We start from the raw sequence: 20,525 nt of genomic DNA, 5'->3' as shown, positions 1-20,525 counted from the left end.
AGTCCTGATGTCACAGTTAGTACCATAGTTTTTATTGATCCATGGCTAGCAGAGCCAATAGATGATTGGAGACAGTGGTATGTATGAAGCTCAAAGCCCTCCTTGCATTCCACTTCTCCCTCATCTCACTTTCACTTCTGATGTGCAAGCTCCAAATGCTATTTTCATACACCTTTTATTCGCCTCTGCCTCCCTTCATAATCTGACCATTATGCCTTTCTCTCTTCAAACAGCCAAGTACTCCCACCTGGCCAGATAGAAGCAGCTGAGCAGCAAGACTGCGATGCAGGAGGCTTCCAAACACTTTATTCTCTCTCTTGCAGTCATCAGCTCAGATGCAGGCTCTTCACAGACTGTGGAGGTTAAGGTAGTGGTGAGAATTGCATTATTATTTATCAGACAAGATAGGAAGGGGGAAATGCCATGGTTTGTACCAGCATCCCCCATGGTAGGTTCTGCTGGAGAGGATTTGGATGAGGATATTGATGGGGGAGGGGGAAGCTAATGGATATGTACAGTGAAATGCTTGGTGCGTTGACAGGTGCTTCAAGAAATCTGTGTACAAGGTCATGGATCAGGAAGGCCCAATCTTGCTCAGGGCTTTGTATGAAGCCTTGAAACCATCTGTTCCAGAATGGACATAGCAGCCATCTGCATTTCCACACTCATGAACCCAACAATCATGGAGTGACATAGGTTGTGTCTCAGATTCTATTTCAATCAGCATCTGAGTGAAAACTCTAACTGCTGCAATGCAGACCTAGACTGCTGACATTGTTCACAGGAGCTTTGACAGTGTCAAAGTACACCACAAGATTTGCTGTGGTACCAGGACTGAGGTAATAGTTCTGAAGAGTGGTATCATTTGTGATTTCCCCCCCCCCCCTTGCTTTGTAGTCAGGTGTGTCTTTGTACTGAAGGAGGTGTCAAGATGATTAACATCAGAGGTGAGGGGCACTGGAGCAACAAACAAGAACTGATGCAGGGTCTCGACCCTAAACGTCAACAGTTCCTTTCCCTGCGCAGGTGTTGTTCCACCCACTGAGTTCCTCCAACAGATTGGTTGCTGTTCTGGATTCCAGCATCCGCAGTCTGCTGTGTCTCCCTGAGGGAAGCTGGGAACTGTAGAGGAGTGGGGAATTGGGACAGTGTTCATTGAAATCACAGTTTGATGAATTGTTCAGCCAGGAAGGGACTTCTAACATTGCCTCCTTCCTTTCTGCACTCCCCATCTTCTGTTTCACAACTGCTGGCAGGGGCTGAGCCCATATAATTGCCAAATTGTGGAGGATACTATGGGTGACCACATGTTTGAAGAACTAACTGTAAAGTGACTCCAGGCAGCAGCAGCAGAATTATGCGAGAATGTCGCCAGGGTGCTGAATCAGGCAGCAGGTGGGATCAGTGTAGCGGTGTTTCCCATCACATGGACTTAAGAGCCGAGAGCCAGGCATTGTCCTAGTCTTCATCCCCAAGTAGCTCTCTTTGGTCTAATATGGTTCCTCAGTGATGAAGTGTTGTTGCAAGATGAGAGCAATGCTTCTGCCCCTTGCGTATTGAGTGTTGATCGTCATGGTCATAAATCAGCCAGAGGATTTGGCCCTCCTCCCATTGCCCTGGCCTAACCACTACTACTGAAGCTAACATACCCACAGCCAACCAGACAGATGTTTTCTCAGTACTCATCCTCCATTGGCCTGGTCCTTCAGCCATTTTCTTTACTGAAAACCATTCTCTTCACTGAGAAGAGTTGGTGGTCTCAAGTACACAGGTGCCTTAATTCATCCCTTATTTGCAATAGAGCTGTTGAGTGCCACTTTTTCATTTGCTGCACAGCTACCCATTGATCTATTTGCATAATTGCATCTACATGTTATCAAACGTGTATGGCAATGTGGTTCAGGAGGAATATGCTGCAATATTTAAAATAGTTTATTAATAGCTCAGAAAAAAAATTGCTGTGGTTTTGTTAGCACATACATTTAAAGATTCTATTGGAAGAAACAGAAGGACAGACCCTCGGATAACATGTTGGTGTGGTTGCCAACAAGAAACTAAATTTGGCTACTGCAAATTTTTCTGCGAAGTAGAACATTGTGAATAAGGATGCGAGATTGCTACACACAGTAACATGGTGTATCTAGTCAACCTAACTTGAGCCAACAGCAGAGCACTCACATGCTGAGTAGAGAGGCCAGGTGCACTTCACACTTGGCCCTCAGTCGTGGCTGGGATAAGAAACACAAACACATTTGTTTAAATGGAGTTGCAAAGTGTTTGAGTTAGCATATTTTAAATTTTTTTACTTGCTGGTGCTTTAAGGTATTCTTAATTAGAACAGTGATGCAGCAGCTCTACCAGCAGTGCCACCATGCCACCTGTAGAACACATTATCTGAAGCATACTCGTCACTTGGAGCCTTGTGAGGTGCCCCTCCATTTGTAGAAGATCCTGTCCTCCACACCCCCACAGGATAAATGCAAGGCAAACAGGCATCATGGGCAGTGGGTTTCAACAATGGGCCAGTCCTGGACAATCCAACCTATTTTGAATTTGTAGCATTCAAGATAGAGCACCAGTCTATATTTTTTGCTCTATACTGCAGATTATTTTCATGTAAATTTAGTTATTTATGATTGCAGGAGTCTGTTTATTTGTGATAATTTTGTTTTATTCCATATTACAATGACACTTTTCATTAAGTACAAAATAAAAATATGCAGAATAGTCCAACAGTGCTCTAAGGTGCATTGGAAAGTAGATGCGATACCTTGTGCTGTGAATTAATCAGAGCAACTGCCTATACATCTCACAAAGACAAGTTATTTGCATTAATTGCTCATGTTAACAGAAAGGAAGTTTTGGTCAGTACAAAGTCTAATTGAGCATTGAGATAGAGAAATGGAAATACATTGTTGTCATATCAAGGCATTCCTTGGATGGGACAACAAATTTAGCAAGTGTCCTCTGCTCAATCTGCCTGTCTATTTGAAATGTTACTGTATCCCTCACAGCATTTCTGGCGGACACCAAAAAGAGGTGTTGAGCTTAGGTGTATAATGGGCTTTATATGCACAGACTGCTGGAAGTTTGAACTTGCTCAAATGACAGTTGGTCGACTTTTAATTTTGACACTGATTCTTGTTAAACGATGATTATCAAAGGAAATGTAAAAGGGAAGAGGTTATGGAGTTGGGTCATTAAATGGCAAAACAGGCTCAAGAGAGTCTTAGTCATATGTTACTCTTCTTTATATTGCTGCTTTTGATTTTCAGTAATGCTCCTTGTGATCATAAAGGGAAAGCAACCATTTTAATTCAGAAAATGTTATTCTGAGCCTGTGTTACTTCTCCCAGCCTACTTTGTCACAAATGACCCCTCACTACCACTTAGGCTGGGGTCATCTTTGGGCAATTGTTGGTATCTCCAACAAATATTAGGTGGGAGCCAGCAGCGTAATTGAGCAGTCCAACCCATTTTACTGGATAACTCCATTCTAATACCATGGGCACTCATCCATCAGCTACACCTTCATTCCCTCCCCCACCCCAACCCCACAACAAATGAATGCTGCTTGCTTTTTAAAAAAATATAGCTTTGCTGGTTGCTGAGCAGTTGGAAGCATTCCTCTTGAGGACAACTGGTCACTCTATACTTGATCATAATCGATGGAGTATGACCAATGGTCCTCAAATATTCTGTCCAATTGAACCTCTGTGTACATATGTTAACATGGCATTTGCAGCCCACGCTGCCCAACTCAGCCTCCTGAAACAGGCAGAGATGTTGACCCACCATCACATGAACATCCTAAACAAAATGACTGCTGGTGAATCAGGAACAGGGCAGTAATTTAACCCTGCCATTTTCATAACAGCACCATCTGAAAGCGGAAAACCCGCCCCCAGGTGTCTCAGTTTTATGTAATTGAAAAATACATCTTGGATTAATTACTAAGAAAAATCAAGATCTGCTCTAAATGATGAAGAAACAAAAAAAGCTGTTATATCGGATCACAAAGGGTTTCACTCAATAATGTGTATAAAACCTAGAACATAGAATCTCTCTGACAATGATGAGCTGTGATCCAAGCTCCAAAGATAAACAAGTGCAATAAACTATTGTACTATAACTTTCCATAAAAGGGGTTTTAAGACTTTTTGTTGGCACGTACCACCAAACTTAAGGACAGCTTCTACCCCACTGTGATAAGGCTACTGAACGGTTCCCTTATATGATGAGCTGGACTATGACCTCACGATCTACCTTGTTGTGACCTTGCACCTTATTGCACTGCACTTTCTCTAGCTGTGACACTTTACTCTGTACTGTTATTGTTTTTACCTGTACTACCTCAATGCATTTTGTACTAACCCAATATAATTGCACTGTGTAAAGAATTGACCTGTACGATCGGTATACAAGACAAGTTTTTCATTGTATCTCAGTACAAGTAACAATAATAAACAAATACCAATTCATGATTATTTATATGAGCTTGAAAATAGGGGAAAAAATGAATGCATCTTATATAGACTACTTTTGTAATAAACAAAATTATTGATAGGCAAGTTAGAATCAATATCCAGATTGGTCAGATTGTCCGTGTGAATATGATCTGCTGGAGTAGTCACTAATTATTTCAAATAAATTGGACTCATGAACTAGGTTTGAATTTTTCATGCAAAATCCAGGACTCTGTGAACACTTTGACATCAGAAATATCTGATTGCTCTATCAAGAAGCATTGAAATTCCATATTAATCATGAAACAACAGAATTTTCCATTTCTCAATCAGTGCACACTACGTATTTTAATTTGTAAACGTTTGCTTATCCACGGAAATGCACAGCTGTTACTGTTCTTCCAGCCAAACAATTGCTGAGTTTTGATGATCATTGACAACAGAAAACCATTTTGCCAGAAATCATAATGTTTGTATCATACCTGCAGTAAATATTGAATGCAGTTCTTAATCATGATTCCATCCCTTTTTGCTAGGCTGAAGTTGCCACACAGAATGAAGATGAGGACCAGCCACTTAGTTTGGCCTGGCCAGATACAACACAGAAAAAAATTATCTATCTAATTATATTGCCTATTATCCTCCCATTGTGGATAACCTTGCCTGATGTAAGGAAGAAGGTAAGCATCTGTGTAGATTTTATTCTCTCAATGTGTTAATGTACCTACGATATTGGGCTACTGTGTCTGCAGTCTGCAGCAATGAAGCAAATGAAAGTGGAGACCAAGAATGAAACTGAGAAAAAGAAAGCCAATAAGTCTCTAGTACCGAGGAATAGAGTCTGTTTCATTTGTTTTAAACACATAGCTTGAATAAAAGATCAGTTCCACAGATTCTTTTGGTATATTTAGTACATACAACATAAAATGAATTTCTACCCCAAAGAAGTCATTGGAAATAATTGTTAAAAGTTTTATCATGTGCAAGACTATTAATCTCATGGGAAAAATAGAAAAAAGTTGTGGGATATTGAGAATTCCCTGTGGGGAGAGAAAAGTGTGATTCCATCATTCATTGTAAAACTAATTTATTAATGTACATAATGATCAATATGTGAGTACATATTGATCCTCTGGTCACTGGGTGGAGGAAAGATTTCTACGTGGGTTGGAATAAAAGGAACCACTTTAGGTGCCTCAAATAGCATTCAGAGAATTTGAGGAGGAAATTAGCATTGATGGCTATAAAATTATTCATTCTGTGGAATTCTTAATGTATTGGGGACAAATCAAATAGGATTTGATTCTACTTAGGACTGGAAGGGTTATGATCAGTATGTTCAGAGGAAATAAATGTTGCTTATTCCTTATTACTCAATTTCTTCTTAAACAACCTCTATCATAATGCTCAGCCAATGTAGTTGCTGAATGAAGTATTGGTGTGACTTTTGTGCAATGGAAAGTGGGAACTACATGCAAAGCCTGTTAAAGAAGTAGTCCATTCCCACCTCAGAGATATAAATAACTCCCTAAAAGCAAGCTGTTATATTTGCCGTATAAGAAAATAATTTACTATTACTGGAAAGTTGCATGTACATTGAAGGTTACAGTTCATCACATAAGTTTATACACAAGTATATTTTGAGTTGTTCTGATTCGGGCATGAACACTCAAAATTGACCCACACTTTTCTCATGTTGCAGAACTTGAAGAAATATTTTGTAATGTCCTTCTTGGGATCAATCACCTGGATTGCAGGTTTTTCCTACCTAATGGTCTGGTGGGCTCACCAGGTAAGTACATTCATCTCCAGTAATTATGAACCAAAAGCTGAAAGCTTTGTTTTGTTTTGCAGTTATTATTCCTGGTCTCATTAAGTGGTCGTCAGACAGTGAGTCTTAATATCTTTAACCTCAGAGGAATAGATGGAATTCAGTCCCTTGTTGTAAGCAAAATAGAGGAACATATGCACATGGGGCTCACTTTTGAAAACCTGGAAGCTAATTTTGGAAGCAAATCTTGATACACTTTACTGCATCGCATATTTAGTTATCGCATACAAAGGAATGAATCTTTATAACAGGGCCATCTTCCAAGGTGATTGACAAAATCCATATCATCTGGACCATTGACGTCTTGGGAGAAATGGATAAAGTTGTGGAATGGAAACACCAAAGTACTGATGAAAATCAAGGAATTTCTTGTACTAAAAGGATATGATTGTATTGGTCACTATAAAATTGATTATTTATCAATCAGCACAATTAGATAAATTATAACTAAAAATTTATCCTTGTGTCTATTTTCCAGGTGAAAAAAAACAGGTAAAATGAATTAATTGCATGTGCATCTGCCGTATTGGTAAAGGCTAGATTCCAGGAATCACAGGTGGTTATCTTGAACAAATGTTGTGCCTTTGAAGATGTAAATTAGAAGCCTGGTACTCCATTTTGGTTCTACATTATGTTAATGGCATATAGAGCCATTGCAAGAAGTAGCACTACAATTGAATCTGGAGCTCTCCTGAAAGTTACAAGCAGCTGCCGTCAACTACTCTTTCCCTTTCCCTCCTGGGACTTGCCTGAGAGCCACTGCTCTGCAGAAATTGGCCAACTCTTCTTCCATGTATTTCCTGAGCATGACCCCAGTACGCCCTCTGAACTGAGGAGTGATACTGCTTGAGACTTAGACCCATCTGAGAAATAAAGAGCAAAGAAACAATGGTCCATGATTATTGAAAAGATTTAATTGAGGCAATGTCACTTGCTAATCACAAAGTGGCCAGATTTGACTTTTCTGTTGTTGCAATGTTCTTTTCAAAAAATGATCTTGAGAAGGATTTATATCTTTTACGAGGATGCTGGAGGTCAATCAACCAAGTCACAAGGCATCACTGCCAGAGTTTGTCAGAATAGTGTCCTGGACCATCCTCAACCATTTCATCAATGACTTTTCTTCCATTATGAAGTCAAAAATAGTGATGTTTCCTGATGTTTGCTCAATGTTCAATTTTATTCAGAATTCCCCAGCAATTGAAGCAGTCCTTGTCTGCATACAGGAAAACCTGAACAACATGCAGATATGTGCTGATCAGTGGCAAGTAACATTCATCCCGAGCAATGACTATCTCTAGGAAGAGAGAATCTAAACACTGAACCTTGATATTCAATGGCATTAGCATCGTCATTTCCCACCATTAATATCCGGGAGTCACCGTTGATCAGAAACTCAACATGCCATAACAGCAGGTTAGGGCCTGGATATACTGCACTGATTGACTCACCTCCTGTCATCCCAAAGTCCTTTCACCATCTGCGAGGCACAAGTCAGGAGCATAATAGAATAATCACCACTTACCTGAATAAATGCATTGCAAGTAACTCTCAAGAAGCCCAATGCCATCCAGAACAAAGTAGCCTGCTTGACTACCTGATTGGCACCCCATCAACCAGCCTATAATTCATTCACCACTGACACACATGGCTACAGTGTGTACCTCCTGCAAAATGCACTCTAATTACTCACAAAGGCTACTCCATATTGCACAGGTTACTCCAGCTGTACTTCCCAAACCCACGACCTTAACGACCAAGGTCAAGTCAACAGGCAAATAGAAACGCCACCACTTGAAGGTTCCCAACCAAACTACACATCATCCAGTCCTGGAAATATGTAGTCAGTCCTACATTGTTGCTGGGTCTAACTCCTGGAACTCACCAATAAACAGCACCATGGAAGTACCTTCAACAGCAATACTACAGCAGCTCAAGATGGTGGCTCACTACCACCTTAAGGGCAAATAGGGATGGACAATAAATGCTGACCTAGGCAGCATAGCCCAGATCCCAAAAATGAACTTTCAAAAATGTAAATACTGAGAAGCAGCTGAAATGTGATAGCTTCTTATATTAACTGCTTCCTCTGCTGCCTGAAATTAATTGTCTTGTTTTGATAACCGGACTCTCTGGAAGCGGTGTGGGGGAGAAGCCTGCGATTTTTTTTTTCTCCACATCATTTCAAAAGTAATTACTTTGGCTTGCTCAAATTTGACCTCTGTCTTTTAATAATCCTCCATAAGCCCTGTTATTTTTCAGTGGTTATAGATATTTCTTTGTCAAATGTTCCTCAACATATTTTCCATGTGAATTAATTATGTGCAGGAAATTGGTCTCAAATGTATTAATTCGGCAGGTTGTTTAAATAGAAGCCATAGAAGTTCAGGGGAAATCTGGCAATGAAAACTTGGAATAATTGCCTTACTTTATGTCATTTTTTTAGCTGTTCCTCACAATAATGAATAAAATATAGCTCCATGAATCAGTAATGTACTTCTAATGCACAATTGGCTCATGGTTTGCAATCTGGCAGTCACAGTAGTGAGAACTTCCCCTTTTCTGACGTCCCTCTTCTAAAGTGTTCAGTGGAATTCCTGGCATCCAGCAACAATGGTACCAATTTGGCATATTATGTAATTCTGAAAGCCAGAAAACTAGAAAAACAAAAGCTCTATTTATAATTAACTTAATTAAATGTTAAACACTTGCCTAGATGAGTGCAGGTACAACAATACTTAAGAAGCATGACAGCATCCAGGACAAAACAGTCCACCTGATTGGTACTGCATCTACTACCCTAAACATTCATTCCTTCCATCACCAGCACGCAGTGGCTGCAGGGTGTACCATCTACAAAATTTACTGCAGTTACTCTCCCAGACTAGTCTAACAGCACATCCCAAACCCATGATTGTCGTTATCAATAAGGACAAGGGTTTCAGATGTATGGCACATCACCACCTGTATCTCCCCTCTAAGTTGCACACCATCTTCAATTAGAAATATATAACAATTTTTTCATCATTGGATCAAAATCACAGTTCCTTTATACAATGAGATGGACTATGACCTCACAATCTACCTTGTTGTGACCTCGCACCTTATTGCACTGCACTTTGTCTGTAGCTGTGACACTTTACTCTGTACTGTTATTGTTTTTACCTGTACTACATCAATGCACTCTGTACTGACTCAAAGTAACTTCACTGTGTAATGAATTGACCTGTACGATCAGTTTCTAAGACAAGCTTTTCACTGTACCTCAGTACAAGTGACAATAATAAACCAATACCAATACCAAGAATACTTGCACTCAAAGAAATGTATATTACATCTACATAAAACTATTATTTTGGCCCCAGACAGATAAGTATGTAGTAATTGTGGCTTAATATTGCCATTAAGAACTCACTCAGACCTTAACAAAATAGAAGGTTCTTGCAGTTTTACTTTATAGTGGGACTGCTTTGTAGATAGTTAAATGCACATGCGTGATCACAGTGCGTAAGGCTAAGGAGTGAGTTTCAATATGCGTTCCTTTTTTCTGGCTTATGCTTCCTCAGAAAAATGCCATAAACAATTGTTGATATGCATTCAGACTCTGTTGCTCAGTATAAAGTCCAACAGTTCATGGGATATGGCATAGCAGGCATGTCCAGTTTTTATTCCCCATCCCTAACAGCATTCAGAGAGGTGGCTGTAAGCTTCATCCTTGAAATGCTGTAATCCTTGTGTTGAAGATGCTTACACAGCACAGCTGGGTAGGGAGTTCAAGGAATTTAACCTAGTGACAATGATGTAACTGCAATATATTACCAATCCAGAATGGTATACAGCTAGGAGGGAAGCATTCTGGTAATGGGGTTCCCATGCGATTGTTGTCCCTATTATTCTGAGCAGTAGTTTTTGTAAGGTTGGAAATTATGGCCAAACAAACCTTGGTGAGTTGCTGCAATATATTTTGTAGATCGGGCATAGTCCAGCCACGCTTCTACTTTGGGGAGTAGGTGAATGCTTAATCAAACGGGTTGCTCTGACCTAAATAGTCACACTCATCCAGGCATATGGACAGTATTCCACTACATAGTCACACAGCTAGTAGAACTACTGCTCACAGCTCCAGTGACCCTGATTCAATCCCACCCTCCTGTCTATATGGAATTTGCACATTCTCCATGTGACCATACTGGTTTCCTGCGAGTGTGCTAGTTTCCACCCACATCCCAAAGACGTCCAGGTTGGTAAGTTAATTAGCTGTTGTGTATTGCCCCTGGTGTACAGGTGAGTGGTAGAATTGGAAGAGGGTTTGATAGAAATGTGAGAAGAATAAAAATGGAAGTATTCTGGGATTTGTGTAAATGGATGTTTAATGGTCAGCATCGACTCATTGGGCCAAAGTGACTGTTCCTGTGCATTGTGGCTATGGCACTTATTGGGTAGAGGAATAGGTGAGTCCATAGAGAACCTCTGACAACCTCCACTAATCCAATGTCCTTCTCTTCCTTTAAATTGTTACTATTTGATTTCAATTATCAGAGAATTAAGTTGATAAATATTAAGAGTTGCTTTGTAATATGTTGTGCATATGAAAAGGAAGTTATGTAGTGATCTCGGCAAAAAATCTTAGCATGATCCTTTGTCTTCAGGGTCATTTTGCCAAACTATGATTGTTTTACCATGGACATACTTCTTGTTCTCTGCTTGTAGTCGAATCTGTATACAATACTCTACCCAGAAAATGATTCAAGCCTCTTAATATTTCTCATCTACTGAGTTAATCCTATGCTCCAGGAATTGTTTAAGTCAAATAAGTTGAATGATGCTTTAGCAGGGTGATCTTTGTGTATGAACCCTGATGTAGTTGCAAGCTTTTGTTCTTACTGGTGTCACTCAAAGTAATATTCACTCTTTTGATTCCATAGGTTGGGGAGACTATTGGGATCACCGAAGAGATTATGGGATTGACAATCTTAGCAGCAGGCACTTCAATTCCTGACCTAATCACAAGTGTAATTGTTGCACGGAAGGGACTTGGTGATATGGCAGTGTCCAGCTCAGTTGGAAGCAATATATTTGACATTACGGTTGGGTAAGTTCATGAAAAATAATTTTGACCTTTCTATTTATGGGTTCTTCAGCTTTCAATACAGGAAGCTGTCAGAACTGTGTCTAATTTTCGGCCATTTGTAGCATTTGTGCCCTTTCCATTGACTCCATGTATACCAGCTGGCCAACTCTCAGGTCTCTACCAATGCCATACTCACTTGGATATGCTTAAACACATTTACATTTAAGTTCTCCCCTCTTCTATCTTGCTTAGGTAGCTGTTATGTTTATACGCCCAAGCAGTAAATGAAAACTGAGCGTTAAGCAGCAGATAGAGGTGATTTACCACCACCACCACTGAATTCATGGACTATTAGGGATGCACAAAAAATTGCTGGCTTTGCCACTGACACATATATCCATCGACTGAATTAAGAGAAAATGGTATTAATTAACGGAAGGCGTCAAAGCTGAATTTTATCCTGTTTTGAATTAACATAAACGTTTCAAAAAAAATCTCTAACACATTCAATCCCTGACCTACCACCCATGTAATTCCTCCTCTGTTTACCCAGACCACGTCATGCCTACCTTGTTTATTGGACATACCAACTACTCCCTTTCATACTCAACTCCTAACCCTCCATCTCCCCTTCCAGATCCATGAGTGAGCTGATGCTTTCCTCTCCATACCATCTCTGAAAACCAACCTTTTGGTTCTCAGCAACCAGGACTCTGTTTCTCCCCTGAGGGTCCTTAAACAGTTCTCAGCACCATACTCAACTAACTTGCATCCTTCCATTTTACACTTTCACAGCAGACTGTGTGAGCACAATTTTATTAAATTATTATGTTTTTGGATGAAAGAAATGTTAATTTATGAATGATTCCAACTTGGCCCAATGGCGCTGCTCAGATCCCTGCAATGGCAGGATGAGTTTAACCCCCACTCCAGACTTTGACTACATAATCCACATTGACCCATTAGTGAAGTACTAGTGATGTCTTTCGAAGTGAGGCGTTAACCCTTATCCAGCTGAGCCTTGATAAGATTGACTGGTAAGTACTTGCTCTGCTCCAGTACTTGATGTGAAAGGCATTGGATAAATGCCGGTTTGTTTCTTCTTAGATAAAATATACATTTGTCTTCAAAATAAAATCAAATTCTGCATGCGTAGTCTTAAGAGCATAACTCTGAATTATTGATGGAAAATGTAATGGTTTGACATGCTGCTTCAGAAATCTTTGAAGTCTGTTTTCCTTCATCTTTTTGCAGCTTGCCTCTGCCATGGCTCCTGAAAGCCTTTGCCACCAACTTTGGCCCCGTCAAAGTCAGCAGTAATGGCTTGTTCTGTGCTATTGTTCTCCTCTTCGTCATGCTCCTCTTCGTCATCCTTTCAATTGGAGCCTGCAGGTGGAAAATGAACAAAGTTCTTGGTTTGATAATGTTTGTACTGTACATTGTGTTTCTGATTACCAGTGTTCTGTTGGAAGAGAAGATCATCAACTGCCCCGTTACAGTGTGAGCTTTGCAGCTGCACACGTTTTCTCACTTTGAGGTACAGATGGGAAAATGAGAACTCATTCTGCTCGCTGCAGCTTCTTTTTTTTTTCCAGATTGACTCAGCTGGCACATGCAATTTAATGGTGAATGAGAAAGTAATACTAAACAATAACAACTTTTTTTTTGCTTGATTGGTTGACTTTCTAATCTCATTTCAAGCAAATGAATAAAGTTGGTGTTTGTGTTTTGGAGAGATTTACACTTTCTGGGATTCCACTGGATTATTCTGATGTCTAAGGAAAGACCACTGCCCAAGTTGGTTAAAGACCCCTTAAGAAGATTTATTTCAATGTCCTTTTTTGTTGCTAGATGATATTCAGTGGCAGACTTTTTCTGCCAGATTTTCGATATTGAAATAATATCACATTATATTTCAAAATGACTAGTGTGAAGTAATTTATTTTTGAAAAGAAAATGGTGCATTAAACTGATTTTGAGGGTATGTTCTGGGTTTGGGGGTTAATAACATTTTTGGGTTCTTTTAGACAGTTAGCCAAACTTGCCTGTTCTTCAGGTACTGCAAATCAAATTAGTGCTGGAGTTGTAATGTTTGGTACAGTTAATTCTGTAAGTCTTAGACTGGTTTTTTTTTTGCACACCTATTAAACCATTACACAATTTTATGTTTTAATTTTTAATATATTTCTTCTGTAGCCTAGCACCACGATTTTAATCACTAGTACAATTTATGAATAAAACAATGAAGCTGCTATAGATTGAATTTGCTTTCAAGTACCAGAATCAGGTATGAATGGCAAGATTAAGGTCATAGAGCTATTAATCTATTGTTAAAGTCATAGCTATTTATCTATTATATATAACATTATCGCTTTGCTGCCTAGTACAAACCAAAATCTAGTCGCTGACATTCTGCCATATTGTGGAATTAACACCTTAGGGCCTATAGATCATTTCTGCACTTTACTTGGACAATTACAGATAGACATTGTTGTATGCTCTTTCTTAAGACCATGATATATTTTCAAAGAAAATCTGATGTGTAGTAAGTTAAAATAGCCTTTCATTGAGCTCTACTTGAAGATATTGTTAGCTTAATTCCTGAATGTAACGTTTTTTTTTAAAAAGTCTACATTCCTCTACTTTTGATTAGGTTGCATTTGCACCCTCAGAACACAGATGCAGTAATGAATTGAGTTGCTAATCCATTCAAAAAGAATTCACTCTATAACATTTTTGCATAGATCTCCACATTAATTCTCCTCTCACTATATAAGCTTTGTGCAGTATTTACAGGGAAATTCTAACAAGGTGAAAGGTGTGGCATGCCAGTCCACATTGTGCACTCATGACATCACATCCTATATAGGTCTTTACTCTTAATGCTACTGTTACAAGCTTTATGTAATATGGTCAATATACCAGATTCAGTAAATTGGGAAATATTATAAAGGTGTGTTTTTTTAATAAATATATATAAATATATATAAATATATATATATAAATAATAAACTAGGGCTTTTTAATGTTAATGTTCAGCAGATATTCAAATAGTTAGGATTCAATGGGTTCATTTACAGCTGTCAATAAAAATTAATACAGCAATAATCTCACTTTGATGGATATTAAAGTCCATGCTTGGACTGATGATGGCCATAATGTATGTAATGAAATGACATAGGATTATTGTCAATCTTGGGACAATATGTGCAATGTGATGTTTGTGTGATGTTCTTGCAAGCATTGTGTCTTTGAAGTGCAAAAGAAGGTGCGTGTATTAATCAAAAGCATTTATCAAGCTGATGATTGTTTTGACGTGATGAATGTAGGAGCTGAAACATAAGAGACGTAACAAATATGCACTCACCTTTTCATTGATTATATTTGTTAAACTCTAACATTTAGTCTTAATACAATAGCTTATGATACCTATTTCAAACTGGAGTGACTGATGCCCTCTTTGTCCTTACAATGGCATTAGCTGCCACCATGACAAAAAGGGGACTGAAGTGAAAATGAAGATAGTTTATTATACCCTTAGACAGCTATGGCACTGTTTTTCAATATCTTTGCTGTAAGAGATGATTTAAAAACCAATTTCACAAGGTAATCTCACTAGAATCTATTGTTGAGTAAAGCACTTCCATCTTTTCACCTCAAGATGCAAAGTGGGATCAAATTAGTGATTCTTATTTGATAGAAAAATGGGCGTATAATTATCAGTTGTGATTAGGACCTTTTTTGTGTTTTGGGCATGAATACCAATTCTATAATTTATGTCTATATTATTTTATGTCCTTGACCTTCTCCTATGATCTATTTTACTTTATTGGATTCATTTTTTGGTGTAGTACTGCATATACTAGTTTTCCAAAATATTCTGTAGCCTCTCAATCTTAATTTTCTTGCTGAAAAGACAACTCAGCACCACAACAGTGATTATACTCCCAGGCTGTGAAGTCCAGGTTACTCTTCCTGGTAGCTCCTCTTTGGTTGCCCTACAGTTGAAACAGCTTTTAAGTTCGTGCTGTACGAAAATAAGGGCAGAAGTTCTTTAGGCTTGTTTTAGTCATCAGGTGTGCATCTCAACTAAGGGACACAAGGCCAATAAAAATTGAACCTCAGTCCTCTTAAGGAAGCAAACCTATTTTAAGAAATAAAAGAATATTATTTACTTGCCTCATCAGCAATGGTAAGTTCCAATTTTGGGGATAGTAGGAATGGGGAGAATTTAAATTAAATTTTAAATTTAAATTTTATTTTTAAATATTAAATTTTATTTACAGTGTGGTAACAGGTCCTTCCGGCCCAACGAGTCCGCACCGCCCATTTTTTAAACCCAAGTTAACCTACCCATACGTCTTTGGAATGTGGGAGGAAACCGGAGCTCCCGGAGGAAACCCACGCAGACACGGGAAAATGTACAAACTCCTTACAGACAGCGATGGGAATCGAACCCCGATCGCTGGTGCTGTAATAGCATTGTGCTAACCGCTACGCTACCGTGCCGCTATCTGGAAACTTTGTTGAAACTTTGTTTCCAGATAGATTTCAACTTCTCCTTCTAACCACTCACTTGTATTTCCGAATGTACTGCATGAAAATTAAATGATGACTTTTAACAAAACCATTTCTACACAGAATGACCTTTCTAGGTGAAGAATATGTGATGCAAATTTCATCTATCAAACTTTAAATATATAGTGTCTGGATTTATTGTAAACTCCTTATCTTTGTGCCAGGGCACCAGTGGGTACAGTCTGAGTTGTAAGAGATCAGTTCCAAATTCAGTAGGTAGAATAACCTCAGATCTCACCACTTCAAAAGAACTACATTAGAATTTGCATCATGCTTGGCTGCTAACTATATGGCAGGTAAATATGAAGATAATCTAACTTCTGCCTTGACCGCTATAAGTTCCAATATTTAAATGTACATTTCAGAAATATTTGCCAACATCAAAAAAAAAATCCTGATTTCAATAGGTTTAGCTTGTCACTATTATTTTCTGCCACAGAGTCATAAAATGAGGAATGGCTCTTTATTTGCATATTAGAGAAAAACACTTGTTATAGGTGGCTGTCGTGGATGCCTGAAAAAGTAATCCAGTATAAATGTCTTTAGGCATACTTTGGGTATAATACAATGATTGCCAAATCGGCCCTCACTGCAGTCATTTTGCGCCTTGCATTGCAGACCAAATTCTTCCTCAAAATATCACATTTTAAGGCAATAGACACATTAGGTAATGTTCATAAATATCATGAGAGCTCCTTTCACTTCATCCCATGAGCCCTTTCATTAGGTACAGAGTTTTAACATTTGGTTAAATTATAAAAAGGATTTAAAATTATTCAAAAGATTAGAAGTTATCTGAATAATAATGCACTAAAAGAAGTTGTGATCAAATTATTTTGTGAATGCATAATTTTTTTCTAATATTTCTCTTCCCCACTGAACATCTCTATCACCTTCCCCACCAAAGTCCTCTATCCAGCCACTATTTATTTTAGGCTCCACAGAAAATTGTGGCCATGAGAATAGGCAGAAGTTTTGATGCAACTATCATCTAAATGCTGCATGGAGCTAGTTAATAAGAGACTGGAGATATGGCCCAACCATTGCCCCATGCAGCAGGCCATTGTCAAATGATTCCCCTCAGGAATAAGCCCAAGATTGGGAACTCATCAGTGTAAGGATCATGGGAGCAAACATGCCTCTGACTTTATGTAGCAATATAGTTCAAATGCATGGTCCTTTATTAAAATTACATATTACTTCAGGTACTTGTGGGCACAAAAATCAGTTACGGAAGGTCATAATCCATGAATCAGAAACAATGTTCTCCTGATCAAACTTAAACCAGGTTAATATTTTAATGCCTCCATAGTTGAGCACTATCTGCAATGATGTAATTGCAAGGGGCTTCATTGATCACAAACAAGATACATTCAGTCTAAGCTAACGGGTGGTGGTCAGCACAATCCGAAGTCCAAAATATTTTAATCACTGTGAAGATGCAGCTGATTAAATATTGTAACTTTTTGTAACTTTGTGATCCTTTCTTCCTTTACCTCAACAAATAGCAGAACCATCTGTGTTAAAGATGAGCTTGGCCTTGGTTAAATGAATTACTGATTCTTTTAAAGATTGCATTGCTTGGGTTGACGATATTAAATTAATTATTTATTGACAGCAGTAAATTAACAGAACAGAAATAAACATGGTAATAAACTGAATACTTTGAATCTCTTACACTATCCCACAGCAATTATGGGCAAAGCAGTAATTATTATATAAGCTACTTGTTAATGTTTCCAGATAGATTTCAACTTCTCCCTCTGAATGTACTGCATGAAAATTAAATGGTGACTTTTAACAAAACCATTTCTACACAGAATGACCTTTCTAGGTGAAGAATATGTGATGCAAATTTCATCTATCAAACCTTAAATATACAGTGTCTGGATTTATTGTATACTCCTTATCTTTGTGCCAGGGCACCAGTGGGTACAGTCTGAGTTGTTAAAGATCAGTTCCAAATTCAGTAGGTAGAATAACCTCAGATCTCAACATCCTTCAAAAGCACTACATTAGAATTTGCATCATGCTTGGCTGCTAACTATATGGCAGGTAAGCAACGGGCCCTCAGAACAGTCACCAACAATCTTAAATCTGTTTTGAAATATAATAAATGGATAGAGATTTGAAAATGCTGTGATATAATGTCTGGTGGAAGACCTTACAAATGTGTTTTAAAGCTAACTACTACTTATAGAGGCATATAAATAACCTTTATTAAGCACTGCAGAGCACTTATGTAAAAAGATAAGTTGGGCTGAAATGTGCATGTCTTTTTAATGATGCATACATCAGTTTGGGGAATTAACACATTATAATGTTTCATTAGGAAAACTCATCAGTGCTGTGAATCAGTGAAAAATGTTTCAAACTTGCTTCTCCTATATCTGAAGCAAAGCAATATTTGACTGCAATATTTTAATTGTAACTGTCTGTTCTCAAATAGTCAATACATCAGTGAGTATCTGCCAATATGCCTAGAGATTATTGCTAATCTTTAGGTTCAGATTTTATTTTTCTGATTAATACTCTAGTCATATAGAAGGAAGATTTCTCCTTCAATAATGATAAATAACAATCTGCAAATGCTGAAAATTTGAAATAAATTTTGAAATATGCAGCATCTCAAAAGACAGGTTTATGTTACAAATGGATGATTTCCATCAACATTAGTAAAGGGTCTCCAATCCAAACATTAATTTGTCTTTTGCTCTAATTGCTGATTGACATTGTGTTGTGTTATTTGCTTTCTTTGTTGTCACAAATGTATATTTACCTCATTGGGAAGTTTTATAAACAGGCCAGAGTTCCTAGCAATGCCAAAAACAACATAGTATGACACCCCCTTTTAACACTTATTAGCTACCTGATTTTTTGTAACCATAGGAAAGATTATATCTGCTACAACACTAAGTTTAGCATCCTCATTTTTTTAATGTACACAAATACTTCAGCAACATGTGCACTCCCTTCTGTTTGCTTGCCTGACTAATTGTCTTGCAATGCAACTTCTTAAACAACTTTTATCCCTTTAGTTCTGTCTCAGCACACTGTAATCTTCCCTATTATTAATTATGAAAGCTCTGCACGTTGACTTTGCAGTAACCGATGCAACTTGAGTTAATATTCAAATATTGATTACTAAAACTGGGATGTGACATGCATAATTTCAAAATACTGACTAAAGCATAGGCTAGAAATCAAATGTACTGTAACGTGTATTGATGTAGTCCTCATTACCAAGCTCATTAACAGTAGTGCACAACTGTATATATATTAATGGCTTTCTGATGAGAACTTTGTTCTTGCACTATTGTTATTGTTTTCGCTGTGTCTGTAAGGTTTCTCCACCTAAAGGCAATCTATTTCAATTGTGTCTCTTTCTGTAAGATATAATAAGTGTGGAAATAAAAATAACAAATGAACATTGTTGGTCATTCTTGAAGTTCAGAGTCATTTCACCATAAACATTTTGGAAAGCATTCACTGAGGTAAAGGTCACACAAGCTTCCAGATATGTTACCACAGTGGAACATATAAGATTGAAGACATTATAATTTTTAAAGCAGTATTTTCTTGATATTACTTGATCCTTCTGCTCAATGTCAGAAAGCATTTAAATCAATATCAAGGGCTGTACTGCTAACATTTTTCTCAGATAATTAGATTACAAAGCTAAAAATCACATGATCAGAAGTTGCTAACACATGTGCATGTATGTGAAACAGTGAAGTGTGACTATTTTCCTTCAACTCAATTAAATCAAACCAACTCAACTTGCAATTTGAATACAGATGTTCAAGTTAAGACTGATAGCAGTTTCATGATTAAAAATAATAGTAACCTAGCCTAAAGTAATTATTAGCCTGAAGGAATTATTGAAAATTATTAGTTTTAATATATTTGTATTACATGATTTTATACAGTACTTTAAAAGGGTTCACCCATTTAAACTGATTACTGTACATATTAAATAAAGTGATCTAATCTCAAGGCATTAAGTGTTCATGTGTTAGTCTACTGCACAGTCACAGTAGTTCAAAATTCTAAACAGTTTGGTTTAGAATTTTGAACAGAGCAGCAAACGGATACGCAGAAGCATGTGCACTGGGTATCTACTGAATATATATCAGTGGCAAAGGCAGATTGTGTTGTTAAACAGCATGCATTGTTGATTTGATGCCAGCACTGCCTTTTTGGAGCTCAGTGGTTCAGCTAATCCCTTCTGTTAAACACTGATGGCAGAACACACATTCAGGAAAGATTTCCTCGCCATTGATTTTAAAGAAATCATCCACTACCTACTGGTTGCTTGGTTACTGGGTGATTTCCGGTATCTATTGCTGCTTTCTAGCCTGGGTTCAAGCAGCACATGCTTGTGGAGAGAGATGGACGTTTTCTTGAACTCTGGCTTCTGCACAAACCATTTGTTCCCAGCTCTGTCCTGATGTAGTGTTTCGACCCCAAACGTCAACAGTTCCTTCCCCCCACCCACAGATGCTGCTCGACCAGCTGAGTTTCTCCAGCAGATTGTTTGTTGCTCCAGATCCCAGCATCTGCAGTCTCTTGTATCTCC

General features: G+C 38.1%; 1 protein-coding gene across 7 annotated transcripts in view; it reads left to right on the top strand.

The window, feature by feature from the left end:
- The window catches only part of LOC127572673 (sodium/potassium/calcium exchanger 2-like), a 193,961-nt gene extending 174,587 nt beyond the window's left edge, over positions 1–19,374 (top strand). For all 7 annotated transcript variants that reach the window (XM_052020181.1, XM_052020180.1, XM_052020179.1 and 4 more), the window contains 4 exons: positions 5,003–5,146; positions 6,169–6,258; positions 11,223–11,389; positions 12,623–19,374. In XM_052020181.1, coding sequence (XP_051876141.1) covers positions 5,003–5,146; positions 6,169–6,258; positions 11,223–11,389; positions 12,623–12,872 — 651 coding nt within the window. In that variant the 3' untranslated portion in view covers positions 12,873–19,374. The remainder of the gene's footprint in view (positions 1–5,002; positions 5,147–6,168; positions 6,259–11,222; positions 11,390–12,622) is intronic.
- The last annotated feature ends 1,151 nt before the right edge of the window (positions 19,375–20,525 follow it).

The sequence above is a fragment of the Pristis pectinata genome, chromosome 7 (genome assembly GCF_009764475.1).
Source record: "Pristis pectinata isolate sPriPec2 chromosome 7, sPriPec2.1.pri, whole genome shotgun sequence".
Classification (NCBI taxonomy): Eukaryota; Metazoa; Chordata; class Chondrichthyes; order Rhinopristiformes; family Pristidae; genus Pristis; species Pristis pectinata.
This window is presented reverse-complemented; position numbering and strand designations above follow the sequence as displayed.